This window comes from Macaca fascicularis, chromosome 2, assembly GCF_037993035.2.
Source record: "Macaca fascicularis isolate 582-1 chromosome 2, T2T-MFA8v1.1".
Lineage (NCBI taxonomy): Eukaryota > Metazoa > Chordata > Mammalia > Primates > Cercopithecidae > Macaca > Macaca fascicularis.
The window spans coordinates 169570510-169586781 of NC_088376.1; the positions used below are offsets into that span (position 1 = coordinate 169570510).

Genomic DNA, 16272 nt, shown 5'->3' on the forward strand with positions numbered 1-16272 from the left:
GAAGTGTGTGTAGGAAAATGCTGGAGTTCAGTTGTAGCAGGAGGTCGAAATGGTTCGTGGGAGCCAATGTTCTCTGTGTGTGTGTAATCAAAAGAAAAACAAAAACCAAAAACTAAAATCAAAGCAAGTGAACAAACAAAAACAATCACTGTTTTGTTAGGTGACAAATTCACTAAAAAGACAAAGCCAGCTGTGTAGGTCTGTTCAGACTTTAATGAATCACTGATTTCTGTTTTCTGCTCTGCCTCATCACTGAGCACGATCTGGTTTTGATGTTGTTGCTGGCTCTGTTCATTTTGAGGCAGCTGCAGCGTCATGGGTTCTGTGACGGACAGGAGCACCAAGATTTTCATGTGCAATGCCATTGCCAGCATGCAGAAGTGTTTTCACTCTGTGGACTTTCATATGCACCATTTAAATATGAGATTGGCCAACATGGGATAACAGTATTATTTTCATTTTGCTTATGTCTAAAGCCTTTTAAGAATGCAAAAACCAAGGCATTTCCTTCTAAACGTCAAGTATGGTCTGGGAAGGCAAACCATATCCATATTTAACTGTATAGTACATAGAAAGCAGAATTCAACATAAAATATCAATTTATAGGACAGACTGAGATGTTCTGGCTGGAAATAGCAGATACATACGATTGTGAATGATCTCATCCGAATGAGGAAACTTGTTTTGATATGTGTCTCTCTGAGCTTGAGCCCCCTGCATCTGTCTACTTCACTGACATAGAACAGGATATGCTTGCACGCTTGCTTTTTATGTTAAATGCCCTATGTGAGGAGAAAATTTTCATTTCATTTTAAGCATGTTTGCGTCTTTCAGGGACTTCATATTTTTAGTTGCCTTGTTCCATTCTGTCTCTGAAGACTCAGCAGGTTGGAAGCTGAAGACGGAGTCAGAAATGATGGGAACTAGCAGGCATGATTATTTTTTATTTTTATTTTATTTTATTTTTTTTTGAGATGGAGTCTCACTCTGTCACCAGGCTGGAGTGCAGTGGCACAATCTCAGCTCACTGCAACCTCTGCTTCCCGGGTTCAGGCGATTCCCCTGCCTCAGCCTCCTGAGTAGCTGGGACTACAGGCACACGCCACCACGTGGGGCTAATATTTTGTATTTTAGTAGAGACGGGGTTTCACCATGTTGGCCAGGATGGTCTCAATCTCCTGACTATAGGCAGTCCCCCGGCCTCAGCCTCCCAAAGTGTTGGGATTACAGGTGTGAGCCACCATGCCAGGCCCAAATTTTATTTTTATGCCAGTTTCCTACTTATCCCAACTTAGTGTCACGTTTTGTTTCAATAGTTGAAGAAAAAAATGAAGAAAACCATCATCTTTGCAGATGGATGTAAAAGTAAAATTCCTCTAGAAGAAAAAGTTGAACAAGAAAACTGGAAAAAGAAGAGTAGAGATGTAGGAATAGAATTTGAGACCCCTGGCCACTAAACGGCCTGTGTTCCTTGAGTCCTCCACGTTCAACACTCTCCTTGTCTTATCTCCATCAGATCTTGCTCTTGGCTAAGAGGCTGATTCAGTAATGGCTCTATCCAGGGAAGGACTGGGTTGGCCATTTGGTTCTTAAATCTACAACCGATTAGGCTTGTCAAGCTCTTGCATTTGAGAAAGTAACCTCCTCTTCTGTTGTACCCCCAGTTCCTGGTGGCAGCTCAAGGGGTCCCAGAGGCCTGTTGGGGAGGCTTCATTATTTTTCTCAGCTGGTAACTGAATTTCTGTAGAGGCTCTTTAACAATTATGTGAAATGTGAGGTTTCTCTCTGATAAAGCCAGTGGAAGAAATGTTTTTGTAGCACAGAGCCTTTCTTAGATTCTCTAAGATTCTCACAGATGCCCTGTCTTTGGTATTAGGTGATGATTAGACAATGCAGGGTCCAGTCATTCATAGTACAGTAAAAAAGTCCCTGCAAGTCCCCTGGAGCAGCTCTTTGCCAACACTATTTCCATCTCACCCAGGCTCCAGGGTCTAATCTTCTTCATCACACGAAGTATGAAATACATTCTTTTGCTTTTTAGTGTAGTTAGAGCCAACATCGAGATTTTTACATACAGCTTAATTAAATGACTGCAGGCATATCAAAGAAAAACAAATGCAGAGTAGCCCACAGATTTTCTGAGTGCGTCCTTCCTAACTCCAAAAGAGCTGCCACCAATTTGGCAACCTGTAGGGACCTGATTCCATTTCTTCCACTTCAGTTACGTCTAAGGTGAAAGCATTAGGCTAAGTTCCATAGATATCTAGCTCCACAATGATGTGGGGAGACACCATATTAAGTCTAGTGGGATCCTCTTCCCCTTTCAGAAGCTGCTTCTAGCATTTTCTCTGGACATAAGCACCCAAGGCATTTCCTGTAACTCTGAGCTCTATTGAACTTCCTGTGCCCCATGGTCACGCTGATCCTGGCCTTGGGAGAGAAAGACATTTCTGTATCCTTGTTTCTTCCCTGAATGTCTCTCATTAGCTTCCACATATGGTCCTTACTTGCCTCTGTCTCTTGCTCCTGGCTGGTTTCTCGATGCTCTGTTTGGGATGCCTAAAAAAGTCACTGGTTCTTCCCTTGGGCAGAGCTTGTCTTCTGCTCTTGGTTTAAGCGTCTAGGTCCTGACTCACCAGTGGTCATGACATTGGGGGCGATGCCATCATTCCCTGTGGCCTCTCTACATTACAAAGGTTCCTTATTTTCTTCCTATTTCAAAGCCCTTAGCTGGCATCTTATTTAGGTGTCTTCATGTGTTTAGGTCCATGGTTCTCAAACAGGGGGAGGTGGGGAAACAGTTTTGCCCCCAAAAAGACATTTGGCAATGTCTGGAGGCATTTTTCTCCCGAGACATGGTCTTGCTCTGTCACCTAAGTTGGAGTGCAGTGATGTGATTTCAGCTCCCTGCAGCCCCAGCATCCTGGGCTCAAGCGATCCTCTCACGTCAGCCTCCGAAGTAGCTGGAGCACAGGTGCGCACCACCGCGCCCACCTAATTTTGTTTATTTGTTTTTGTAGAGACAAAGTCTCACTATGTTGCCCAGGCTGGTCTCGAACTCCTAAGCCCAAACAATCCTCCCACCTCGGCCTCCCCAAATGCTGGGATTACAGGTATGAGCCACTGTGCCAAGCCTGGAGGCATTTTTAGTTGTTCCAAGGAAGGGCAACTCCTAGAATCTAGTGCGTGGAGGTGAAGGATGCTATTAAACATCCTATAAGATACGGAATAGCCCCCAACAACAAATAATTATCTGGCCCATAATGTCAATAATATTGAGTTTGAGAAACTCTCGTCTTAAAGAAGAGGACCTAACCTTAATTCTAAAAGTAGGTTTGTCTGATGTGTAGGTAAATCTGTTCTTTGCAGTGACTGGTTTAACAATAAGTGTATGATTCACTCTAGGCCAATAAAACACAAGAAGTTGCTGAGGGCTTCTGAAAAGGTCCTTCCCTCTGGTGTTGTCAGGTGAAGGTGTGAGCCTTGACCCATCTCACTGCCAGCCCTGGGAGTAAATTGAAGCCAAGGGAATGGCAGGGAAATGGACCAGAGCCACTGGACTCATCAATCCTGAAGTACATATTTTGGCTCAACTTCCAGAGCTAGGAGTCTCTTTCTTGATTAAGCATGTTTGAGGTATTTTTTTTTCTTGTTACTGTTGTTACTTACACCCACATGAATCTTAACGATGCATCTTTACTCTTTCTGCTCACTCATGTGTTTCCGCTTACCGTCAGAAGGGTACCTCCAGCTCTTAGATAATTTTCAGAGCCTCCCTGAACCTGGACAATGATCTGGCTCAAGTCCCAGCTTTGTCCACTTATGCTTCAATGTTCAGCAGACCCTTCTGAATACAGAATTCCTTTAATACATATTATTGTAATAAAATGACTTTACTCATACAATAAAAAATAACAGATTATCCATTCAGAGGCTACCCAATGGGATTCAATCGATTGGATGTAAGCCTAAGTTCAACTAGGCCTAAACTAATCACAAAGCCTGGAGACACTGTAGGAAAAAAGATGAGATCCAGAGAGCAGACAAATTCATTTAAATATTTGATGACTAAAAGGGAGAGGAGCATTTAGAATTTTAAAGCCGTGAGAGCAGGTGTTCTTTTACAGTTTTTTACACTGACAGCTGAATGTTTATAAAACAAAGTGCTTGGGTGGCTGGAAAAACAGACATGCTGACATTAAGGAAGACAAACATTAAAAAAAAAAGAGCAAACTCTCCAGCAAAGGGAGCAATCATCCTGCTGGAGGGGTGTAGCGGGTGAGTTTGACTCTTTCTAAGATTCTGTGACCTCATTTAAGTGTGGAAAACACTAAATATCTGCTATGTATGACTTAAAAACCAAGTTCCACTTCATATTCCTTTTTAACCAAATTCTTGCTCTGTGCCTAATAACTTATGAACACTGAGTTTAGGTTTTTCAAAAATGAGGACATTTAAATTTTCAAGTTTGTTAAAAAGATCAGGTCATTGAATTCCTTTGTTCAAACTCTCAGAGTGGAGGAAAAGGTGTAGTACGATCACTGGAGAGTCAATTACTCTGGATTCCCCCAAGTTATTATACTCTTTATTATACTTGCTAGTGTCAAGGATTTCAGTTTTCTAGACACTTAAAAAAGCCTCCGTTTCAGTTTGGGAAAAGTAAACTCTGTATTAGAGTTGGCACAATACATTCTTACTGTTGTTCACAAATCAGCTTTGGGATATGAACAATTATGTATGAATTAGGTAGGAACAATGATGTCCTCGAAAAGGTGAAACTTTTAAAAAAGATGAATGGCTGACCAAAGGTCTGTGATTACAAGGGACACTCCTAGTAAAGGTTTTTAGTGTGACCTCCACGTCTCAATAATTATCAACTACAGCAACAGTCTCCAACATTTTTGGCTCCAACATTTAGGGACTGGTTTCACGAAAGACAATTTTTCCACAGACGGGGGTGGGAATGGGTTATGGCATTAGATTCTCGTAAGGAGCATGCAACTCAGATCCCTCGCATGCACGGTTCACAACAGGGTTTGCTCTCCTATGAGAATCGAATGCTGTCACTTATCTGACAGGAGGCAGAGCTCAGGTGGTAATGCTCGCTCGCCTGCCACTCACCTCCTTCTATGCAGCCCAGCTCCTAACAGGCCACAGACCAGTACCAGTCCACGGCCTAGGGTTTGGGACCCCTTGAACTATAGAATTGGTTTTCACTAGCTCTGCTTTCCAACTGCAGGCTAGATTACTCTGTGGGATAGGAATGAAGGGAGGGTTTGTAAATTGCAAAAGGCAGAGAGGTAAAAGAAGGATGAAATGGGATATTGCCACACTATGCGACACCATTTTGAATTGAAACCAAGCATTGCTCTTACCATCACTGGACCCAAAGCTTCCATCAGTGGATTTTCTGTGAAACCTGCAAACAAACACATACACATGCTCCTAAGACAGCGAAAACCTCAGGATTTTACATTGGTTCCTTATAGATTTTGTTGCAGATTTGTCTACTAGGGTCTCTTCAAAACATGTCTTTGGGGCCAGGCGCGATGGCACACGTCTGTAATCCCAGCACTTTGGGAGGACAAGGCTGGCGGATCACAAAGTCAAGAGTTCGAGACCAGCCTGGCCAATATAGTGAAACCCTGTCTCTACTGAAAATACAAAAATTAGCTGGGTGTGATGGCGGGCGCCTGTAGTCTCAGCTACTTGGGAGGCTGAGGCAGGAGAATTGCCTGAACCCAGGAGGCAGAGGTTGCAGTGAGCTGAGATCATGCCACTGCACTGCAGCCTGGGCGACAGAGTGAGATTCTGTCTCAAAAAAAAAAAAAAAAAAAGAAAAGAAAAGAAAAAAAAAAAAGAAAAACAAAACAAACAACAACAAAAAAACACATGTGTTTAGACATGGAGAAATTGGAACTCTGATACATTGCTGGTGGGAATGTAAAATGGTGCAGTCACTTTGGAAAAGTTTGTCTGTTTCCCAAAAAGTTAAACACAGTTACCATATATCCCAGCACTTTCATTCTCAGTCATTTACATCGTTTATTCATTCATCAGTTTTCAGATGTAATTCACATACCATAAAATTCACCCTTTAAAGTGCATAATTTAGTGAGTTTTAATATTAGATTGGTGCAAAAGTAATTGTGATTTTGCTTTCAAAAATAATGGCAAAAAGGCAATTACTTTCACACCAGTCAAATACATTCACAAAGTTGTATAGCTCCCACCAATATTGAATTCTAGAATATTTTCATCATCCCCAGAAGAAATTTCAAACCCATGACCAGTCACTCCCCATCCCCTGGAAAACACTAATCTACTTTCTGTCTCTATAAGTTTGCCTATTTTGGACATTTCATTAAAAATGAATCATTTTATATGCAAACTTTTGTGTCTAGTTTCTTTCAGTTAGTATAATGTTTTCAAGGTTCATCCATGCTGTAGTATGTATCAGTACTTCAGTCTTTTTATGGCTGAATAATATTCCATTGTATGGGTATACCACCTTTCATTGACATGTTTGCACTTAATGGATATTTTGGTTGTTTTCATATTTTGGCTGTCATGAGTAACACTGTTATGAACATTTGTGTACAAGTTTTTGTGTGGACATATGTTTTCAGTTATCCTGGGTATATAGCTAGGAGTGGAATTGTTGAGCATGAGATAATTCTATGTTTAACTTTTTTTCCAAATTGTTATCGACAGTGGCTGTATAGCAAAAACAGTCTTTCATCTCCAGAGTCTTGCTCTGTCGCCCAGGCTGGAGTGCAGTGGTGTGATCTTGGTTCACTGCAAGCTCTGCCTCCTGGGTTCACCCCATTCTCCTGCCTCAGACTTCCATATGTCTTTCTTTATGTCAGTACCAGAATCCTGATGACTGCAACTTTGTAATAAGTTTGATATCAGAAAGTGCAAATCCTTCAACTTTCTTCTTCTTTTTTCAGGATTGTTTTGGCTTCTGGGTCCCTTTCATTTTCATATGAATTTTAGGATCAGTTTGTCAATTTCTGTGAAAATGCCAGCTGGGACTTTGCAAGGGATTGTGTTGAATTTGTAGTTTAATTTGAGGAGTATTGTCAAGTATATTAGTTTCCTACTGCTGCTGTAACGAACTCACAGACTTAGTGGTTTAAAACAATACAAGTTTATTATCTTACAGTTCTGGGAGTCAGAATATCAAAATGTGCCTTGTATGGCTAAAATAAAGGTGTCAGCAGGCCTGTACTTCTGGAGGCTACAGGGGAGTATTCATTTTCTTGTCTTTCAAGCTTCTAGAGGCAGCCTGCATTTCTTGACTCGTGGCCCCTTCCAACCTCTGCTTCCTTTGTCGCATTTCCTTCTTCTGCCTTTGACCTTTTTGTCTCCTTCATAAGAATTCTTGTGATTACCTTAGGTCCACATAGATAATCCAAGATAATCTTCATAACTTTGTCACATCTACCAGTTCTTTTTGCCATGTAAGGTAACATATTCACAGGTTCTAGAGATTAGACATAGACACCTTCTGGGGACCATTATTCTATCTGCTGCATTATCTTAGCAATATTAAATCTTCCAGTCTATGCACATGGGATGTCTTTTCATTTGTTTAAATCTCCTTTAATTTATTTCAATGATGTTTTGCAGTTTTCAATGTACAAGTCTTACACTGAATTTGTTAAATTTACTCCAAAATCTTTTATTATTTTGTGTGCTTTTGTAAATGGAATTGTTTTCTTAATTTTATTTTTGGATTGCTCATTGCTAATGTAGAGAAATACAAATGATTTTTTGTATATTGATCTCATGCAATCTTGTTAAACTCGGAGTTTCTTTTTGGAATGATGAAAACATTCTGAATTAGATCATGGGATGCTTATGCAACTATGAATATACTAAAAATCACAAAATTGTGTACTTTAGAAGGGTGAATTTTACGGTCTATGAATTATATCTCAATAAAGTCATTATTAACAAACAAACTATACCATTTGGGAATGTCCATCAAGAATTAAAATGTGAATTATTATCTCCAAATGAAGTTGGAGGGTGTGAGAGGAAAGTTGGGGACCAGAAGTGCCCGTGTTTTGGTACATTCTCTTATTACTTCCAGATGGGAACTCTAGAAGTTGCATATCCTGATTTTGGTATGTTTGGTTGCAGAACTTCTCTTCATAGCTCTTTTGTGCCTAGACATACCAAATTCCTGAATGGCAGGGGGCCTTGGCTTTTGTTCTCAACCTGAGTCACTCTCTCTCCAGATCCTTTCATGGCTGGCTCCTTCTTGCCATTCAGGTCTTGGTTATGAGAGACCTTCCCTGCCAACCAAATCTACTCGAAAGTAGCTTCTCCAATCCAATCGTTCTTTATCATACCAATGTGTTTTTTCCGTCAGTACCTGGAATGATTTTCTTTATTAGTTGCTTACTTGCTTGTATATTTCTTCCCTTTAAAAATGTAAGCTCTATCACAGCAGAGATATATACTGTTTCATTCACTATAATATATCTCCAACTTCTAGGGTACAGCTGGCACATAGATGATCACTAAATATTTGTTGAATGAATGACGCATATCTTTAAGGAGAAAAGTTGGTCAGGTGCAGTGGCTCACGCTTGTAATCCCAGCACTGTGGGAGGCCAAGGTGGGTGGATCACCTGAGGTAAAGAATTCAAGAGCAGCCTGACCAATATGGTGAAACTCTGTCTCTACTAAAAACAGAAAAATTAGCCAGGCGTGGTGGCACGCGCCTGTAGTCCAGCTACTCAGGATACTGCGAAAGGAGAATTGCTTGAACCCAGGAGGTGGAGGTTGCAGTGAACTGAGATCGTGCCACTGCACTCCAACCTGGGTGACAGGGTGAAAGACTACAGCAAAAAAAAAAAAAAAAAAAAGGAGGGAAGTTGTGATTTGGCTTGACTCTCATAACTGGCAAATAAGGCTGTAGTGAAGTTCCTTTTTAACAATTTTAGTTAACAACTGACTGGAAAGCAATTGTATGTACTTATAGAAAATGATGTTTTGATCATGTGTTTGTATTAACAGGCTTTACCCATGATTGCACTAGATTTTGGAACTGACAAAATTTTTCATTAGAGGAGTTAAATGATTTACAAAGCTAGGATAAGGCAGGTGGTATCTAGTGAATTAACGAAAAAATAGCAAATGAAGGCTGTGCTAGATTGATTGCAAAATGGCTGCACCTCACCTTGTATCCAGCTCCTTCAACCAAAAGGTAGAGTCTACATCTTCGTTTCTTGAATCTAGACTACCCTCATGACTTATTTTGGCCAATTGAATGAGGGGGAAGTAACATTGTGTTAATTCTGAACCTGCATCTTCAGGAGGGCTTGCACTCTTCTGCTGTCTCTCTTGGAAACAAATAAGCCCCAGCTAGCCTGCTTCAGGATGACAGACAAGTGCAGCTGAGGCCAGCCCAGAAGAGCTAGCTCCTAGTTGATCTGCCAGTGGACCACACTCTCTGATCACACCCTCCTGGGATCTCTCAGCCCAGCCCAGATTAGCAGAACCATCCAGCTGACCCATAGATTTGTGAGCAAGCTTTAACATGTTTTGCTGTGTGCCACAGATTTTTTTTTTTTTTTTAAATGTAGCATTCTTGGGAGGCTGAGGCAGGAGAATGGCGTGAACCCAGGAGGTGGAGCTTGCAGTGAGCCGAGATCACGCCACTGCACTCCAGCCTGGGCGAGAGAGAGAGACTCCATCTCAAAAAAATAAAATAAAATAAAATAAAATAAAAAAATAAATTGTAGCATTATTGTGGTAATAGATAACGAATACAAGAATCAAAGGGAAGGATGAGTATTCTGGATTGGGCAGTTTGGATTCAATGTCTGGCAATGTGATTGTGAAGAACAAGTAAGAGAACAAGTATGCAGTGCTTGGTCCAGGACCTGCACATTCATCATGGGGGGCTTCATAAACACATGTTGAATGGACTGAGGCTGGAGGATGGGAAGGGAATAGTGTTTAGTTTCAGGCTAATACAGTATGAAGATGCTTTGGATTCTTACCTCCCTGATGGCAGGATCCATGTCTCTGATCAATGTTTTTTATCCTGATCTCATAGCATGTACTACAAACCCCATAGGTACTCGTAATAGGGTTTAAGGGACTCATCAAGTAACTGGCATTATCCTGAGATGACTAGCTTCATATGGTTTTACAGAAAACTTTGTTATTTTGCTTAGTTAATGAAGGAAAAGTTCTCCAATTAGAGCATTTTTTTCCCTCAGTCTATTCTTCTATTTAGAATGCCAAATAGTTCTTACATTTTGCATTTCTATTTCCACTTTGTCTATATTTGGAGAAATCTAAGCTGTGCATTTGACTGTAGCAAAATAATCTGTGACTAGAAGTTTCCATAGAGCCTTATACCACAGCTTAGAAAAACTGCTTGCCTTAGTTGGCTAAATAACAACTTCAGAGTGATTGATAACCAGCTATTAGCTTAACTTGTCTGTTTGTATGTTAACTATGCATACTAGCTAACTAAAAAGGAACACTCCAGTTTTCTAAAATCTAAAACGTCAGGAGTAGAGACAGTCTTCCTATGAGAGGCATAACAGAGGAACTTCTTTCCATGATATTGGAACTCATCCAAGGCAAAATTGGAAGCGTTTTGGACCCTTTTCAACTTAGATCCTTGCTGGGGTGCCAGGCTTTTGGTGTGGCATTCTTGGTCAGCACTGTCATCTCTCATAGGGCTTGACCACTCTAGACCCACTTTGATCAGCCTGCTTCAGGCCTAAGGCTCTGGATCCAGACTGCTTGAGTTCAAATCCTAGCTCCTTCATTTACTGGCTATGAATTCTTGTTACAATTGCTTAATCCCTCTGTGCCTCAATTTCCTTAACTGTCACTTGGTGATAATAATAGTACCCACTGTTGGGGGGCATCAGATGAGATAATTTATTTAGAGCACTTGCCATGAAAGGCAAATGGAACCATGCTTTCTTTCAAATGTATCATACGCTGCTTTCTTTCAGTGAATGGAAGAGTGTGACACTAAAAGGAGTTTGTAAGCAAACATCAAGAAGAAGCTAATTAGAGCACAATGCTTGGCTCACAGCAAGTACCTGCTAAATATTAGTAACTCTGATTTGATAAATTAAGTGAGTTGCTAATCAGCTACTGTATACTTTCCAGGTATAATATTCACCTGTAGCCTGGGGGTTTTGTTTTTAACTTTTATTTGAAAATAATTTCAGATTTATAGAGAAGTTGCAAGAATAAGAACACAGAATACCAATATACCCTTTAAATAGATTCAACCAATTGTTAGCTTATTACCTCATTTGCTTTGATCATTCTCACTCTCTCCATAAAGATGTAATATATATGATATATACGTACCAAGATACACACACACATATATACACACTTTTTTTCCTGGACCATTTGAAAGTAACTTGCATACAACCAAGACCTGAACTTTTATTCCTAAATATTTCAAAAAAATATTCTCTTACATAACCACAATACAGTTATCAAATTCACAAATTTAACATTGATGTGATATTCTTATCTAATCTACTATCTGTATTCCAGTTTTGTCAATTGACTCAATAATATCTTTTATTGTATATTTTTCTGCTAGTATAATGTAAGATCCTCATTGAGATCAGGTATTGTCTTTAGTTGTAACATATCTTTAGTCTCCTTCAATCTGGAATACTTTTATAAATTTTCTTTGTCTTTTATGACACATTTTAATGGAATGTTTATTGTTGGAGGTTGTCTGATTTTTCCACATGATTAGATTCCAAATATGCATTTCTGGAATGGTGCAAAAGTGACATTGTGTCCTTCTCAGAGTGTCACTTCTGGAGGCACAGAATGTCCATCTTCTCCTTGGTGATATTAATTTTGATCACCCTGTCAATATGCTTGACTTCTTACTGTATATCTACTATTTTTTCCACTTTAACTACTAAGCAATTTGTGAGGATACACTTTAAGGCCATGCACACATCTTCATCCTCATCAGATTTCTGCATGTTAGATTTGACATTCATCAATGATTCTTAAGCAAATCTAGTCTTTAACATGATATTTGCAAAATGATGATTTTCCAACTCCGGCACTCCTCCATATTTACCAGCCAGCTTTTGTCATTTTGCTGTAGTCAAGAGTTCTTTCTCCCTTCTACTACCAGTATCTGCTAATGGCTCCTTTACCAAATGGGTAGCTGTTTTCGTAAATTTGTTGAATCGCTGAATGTGTATCCACAGGTGTTTAGGCCCTTCCTTCCTTTATCAACAGGGACTCAGACATTTTTATTTTTTCCAATGGTCTATAATGCATTATTCCTAATAATTTTGGTGTTCAAATTGTCCCAGATTTGGCCAGCAGTCATCTACTGTGTTTGAAGGCAATATCTGAACTCAAAAGTTTCATACAGGTCATCGAGGCAGTTTTTTTTGAGTCAGAGATAGACCCATATTCTTAAGATACGGAGTTGTATCACTGAGGTAGCCATGAAATCTTTCCATGGATGGAGTTCATTTTGCAAATAGTCTCAAAACTCCATGCTGGCTTTGTTTTCTTTACTTGTTCAAGAAGAGAAAGAACATTTGTTTATTGTAAATCTCCTGCCATTCTTTTGTAGCTGTTTCACAGAGAGGGCCACAAAGAACGGAATTCTCAAGGTTCAACCCCGCTGAGAGAGGGAAGGAAAGCCCTGTGTCATTAGGGGCTCCAAACTCTTGGCAAGGGAAATTTCCTTGGTCAAATTACAGCACAATTACCTCCTTTTTCCCCCCAAGGGACATTTTACTGGAAAATCGATGCTACAATAGCAGGAAAACACTTGGTAATGTTGTATCAAAGAACATTACTCCTGCTTTTTGTTGCACCTCAAAATTTATTTTAGGCATTACATTTACTTTTTGATAGAATGTTTAAAGCTGTTTCTAAATCTACATGTTAGGAAAAACTGACCATCTACAGTGAGTATTTTCTGGTCTAAAAAATATACATGTTGCCTTTTTGTTGAGTTTTAATTAACTAGGAAAATAACTGACACTCTACCAGCACCTATTATGTGTGTGTTATTGATATAAACACTGCAGTTGTACATTTTGTGGGGTAAATTATTATCTCATTTTACGGATGAGGAAACTGAAGCACAGGGAGTTGAGCAACGTCTCCAAGGTCACGAGGTATCCAAGGTCACACCGCTAGTGGCTGAGGGAGATTTGAAGCCAGTCAATATGGCTGTCAAGTCTGCGCTCCAAGAGTTACACAGAGACAGGCACAGGGGATTAACATTTCTGGAAGTGATTGACCTACCTCAGATAATGAACAAACACAACAAGCAGGCATCCCAAGTAGAAGAACAGGAAGATGAAGACACTGAAAAGACTGGATTTCACATAAACAGATTCTGAAGGGAGAGAAACAACTTTAGTCAGGTCATCCTCTGTAGAAAAGAAGACTCTGTCTGAGACAGGACAGCTTAAAGGGCCGCCCTCCATCATATTCATTCTTAAGTCCTAAGAAATTTTTATTCATAGCAAAACTGCTACTGGAGGTCCCCAGACATCATCCACAGTAGCTACCGTTCACAGTGATGACTTCCCAGTAGAAGCTGGGAAGGGACTGCCTGTCTACAACTTCATGATTGAGGTCCCTTTGTTTTTAGGAGGGATGTGACAAAATGCTCTGATTCCCTTTTCTATTTCTAAGGTAAATATACTTTACTTTTCTTATGACAATTCTCTCTGGAAGGATGACAGTAATATCAAATGATATGACTGATTTTCCGACACAGGAATCTCTCCGATGCATTCTGGAGCCAACACTGACCTTTAACGGAAGGAACAATGGTCACTTCGAGGTTCTTCTTTCGCTGTAGATTCCAGGTCTGGTTTTCCTTTTCTGGTTTAAAAAAATAAAAAAAGAACAAAACACAATGAATCAGATAATGATTTTTTGGGTCTCTTATCTGAACAATTGTTCAAAAAATGTCCAGAATTAACTCTGATTGCTGAATGTTATTTTAGCAAGAACTGGAGGAATATCTAACTCCCAAACCTTCAAACCATCTGAAATCCCTTTTGGTGAAGGAGGCTAGCATTAGACTCTCAATTTGGCCTTTGCTTGTGTGCATTTTGGTATCACTAACAGATGCAGTGATAGATTGCAGCCTCCCTTCTCCAGTGAAGAGGGGTGGACGCTTCCCCTGATATCCACAGACATGTGAAGAAAACAGCTGTGAAAACAGAAGCTACCTCTTCCTTTGGTTTGTATGTTTCTAGCCAGTACAATTTTTTCCCTCTTATATAGTCATGAAAGGGCTTGTAGTTTACCAAGGAATATTTGACATTGGCAAAATTTTGGAGCCATGTAATTAAGAGGTTAAAGAACATACTAGGAGAAATTTCACCTAAACATTCATACCAAGGAAATGATGTTACAATCAACAGGAAACACACTTTGTGTTGGTCACATGTGGTTAATCACTGGCTAGTGGTCTACGTTTTCAATCATCAGCCTATTCTGCCCTTAAGGTAGCTACTGGGTAGTTAACCATAACTATCTGTACTATGCCTAAGAGCTCCCATACCCCTTATTATTGGGATAAGTTGTTGCAGTTGGCTTTCCTACTATTTTTCAAGGTAAAATTTTTGGCAACTGAGATGGAGAATGCTGAATTTTTCTTGTCCATCACTGTGGAAATGATGACTACTGATAAATGTAAGTAGTTACACGGCTACCGGCTACCACCCCATCTTAGGAAATGTACTTTGATCGCTGTGTAAGATCATTACTTCGTGATAGCAAATATTTGTTGAGTAAAGGGCCAACCGAGTGAACTTATCTTCCATGGTCTGAGGGAATACAATGCTTCAAAAAGATGAAACGCACTAAATGACATTTTGTAGTATCAATAATACCTTTAGATCTGTTACTTTCTATCTTTTGTTTTTTTCTCAAGTATCTCTCAGATGCCTTTCCCAGTCATACTGATGGAACCAACCCTTGCTTAGTGGGAACTAGAGGGAGGTTTCAGCTTCCCTTGCACTCCCTTCCTTCAGGTTTTTCTAAGTAGCCAAGTGTTCCTCACTAGCTCTTACCCTGGATGAAGAAAGATCCTCCACAGGCATAATCTTCAGGCTTTATCACAAATACCACGAAGAACTGCTCGCCTGGAAAATCCTTCTTCTGCATAAGACATAACAACCTTATGATAGGCGGTAAGAAAGAGCTAGAAGGGAGAAAGTCCCTGGGGGTGGGGGCAGAAAGAAAGAGGAAAGAGAAGAAAAATAAAGTTCACCCCTGCCCTCTAACTCCTTGGAAAGGACTTTCACATACCTGTGATCAACTCCAGATTATCCACTCTGAGATAATTGTTATATCCAAGAAATTAAGGTAAATAGATATACATTTCTGATTTCAATCAATTTTGTGCCTATTTGAGTGCTTAGAACTTTAATAAGCACCATACAAATAATACGTGTATAGCCTATGTTTAATAACAAATGCTTACATGTTAAGTTTTTATTTTAGAATCTAATGATAAATAACTTTTCTAAAATTGACACACTCAGCAGTTGAATAAATAATTTAGGTTAGGGAGGCAAAGGACTCAGTTATCATCTTGGCTTTGAGTTACTCTAAGTGTGTTTCTCTATGTGCCCATTTCCTCATCCATGAATGAAGTGCGGTTGACAAGATGAACTTTAAGGTCCATTATAGTTCTACAACCCTGTCTTTAAAAAAAAAAATCATCCCCAAACTTCTGGTGTCATGTTCAGCCCAGTAAGAAAATGACTTTTTTTTTTTTTTTTTAAATTTCAGGCATAGACATATATCGTTTTGTTTGTTTGGTTGGTTGGTTTTTGAGACGGAGTTTTGCTCTTGTTGCCCAGGCTGGAGTGGAGTGGTGTGATCTCGGCTCACTGCAACCTCCGCCTCTTGGGTTCAAGCGATTCTCCTGCCTCAGCCTCCTGAGTAGCTGGGATTACAGGGGTGCACCACCACACCCAGCTAATTTTTGTGTTTTTAGTAGAGACTGGGTTTTGCCATATTGGCCAAGCTGGTCTTGAACTCCTGACCTCAGGTGATCCTCCTGCCTCGGCCAGCCAAAGTGCTGGGATTACAGGCATGAGCCACTGTGCCTGGCCAGACATATTAGTTTTTAAACCAATCAGAAAGGAAGGAGATCCTAGGCACATCATGGATGGCCATCCCTTTAAGATGCTGGCTCAGTCAGTACACTGACTATCTATTGAGCATTATCATTGGCAACAATGCCCA

General features: G+C 40.0%; 1 protein-coding gene across 10 annotated transcripts in view; it reads right to left on the reverse strand.

Annotated features, from left to right (window-relative positions):
* SIDT1 (SID1 transmembrane family member 1) overlaps positions 1-16272 on the reverse strand; it is a 90640-nt gene that overhangs the window by 31726 nt on the left and 42642 nt on the right. For 7 of the 10 annotated variants that reach the window (XR_012431700.1, XR_012431701.1, XM_074033445.1 and 4 more), the window contains 4 exons: positions 15090-15177; positions 13819-13890; positions 13303-13396; positions 5376-5419 (listed from right to left, as the gene is read on the reverse strand). Coding sequence is in view for 7 of the 10 variants with exons in the window: in XM_074033445.1 (XP_073889546.1) it covers positions 5376-5419; positions 13303-13396; positions 13819-13890; positions 15090-15177 (298 nt within the window). In the remaining 3 variants the exon portion in view is untranslated. Of the gene's footprint in view, positions 1-5375; positions 5420-13302; positions 13397-13818; positions 13891-15089; positions 15239-16272 lie in introns of those variants that run through there. The other 3 variants (XM_065539182.1, XM_065539181.1, XM_065539184.1) reach the window with 2 other exon arrangements.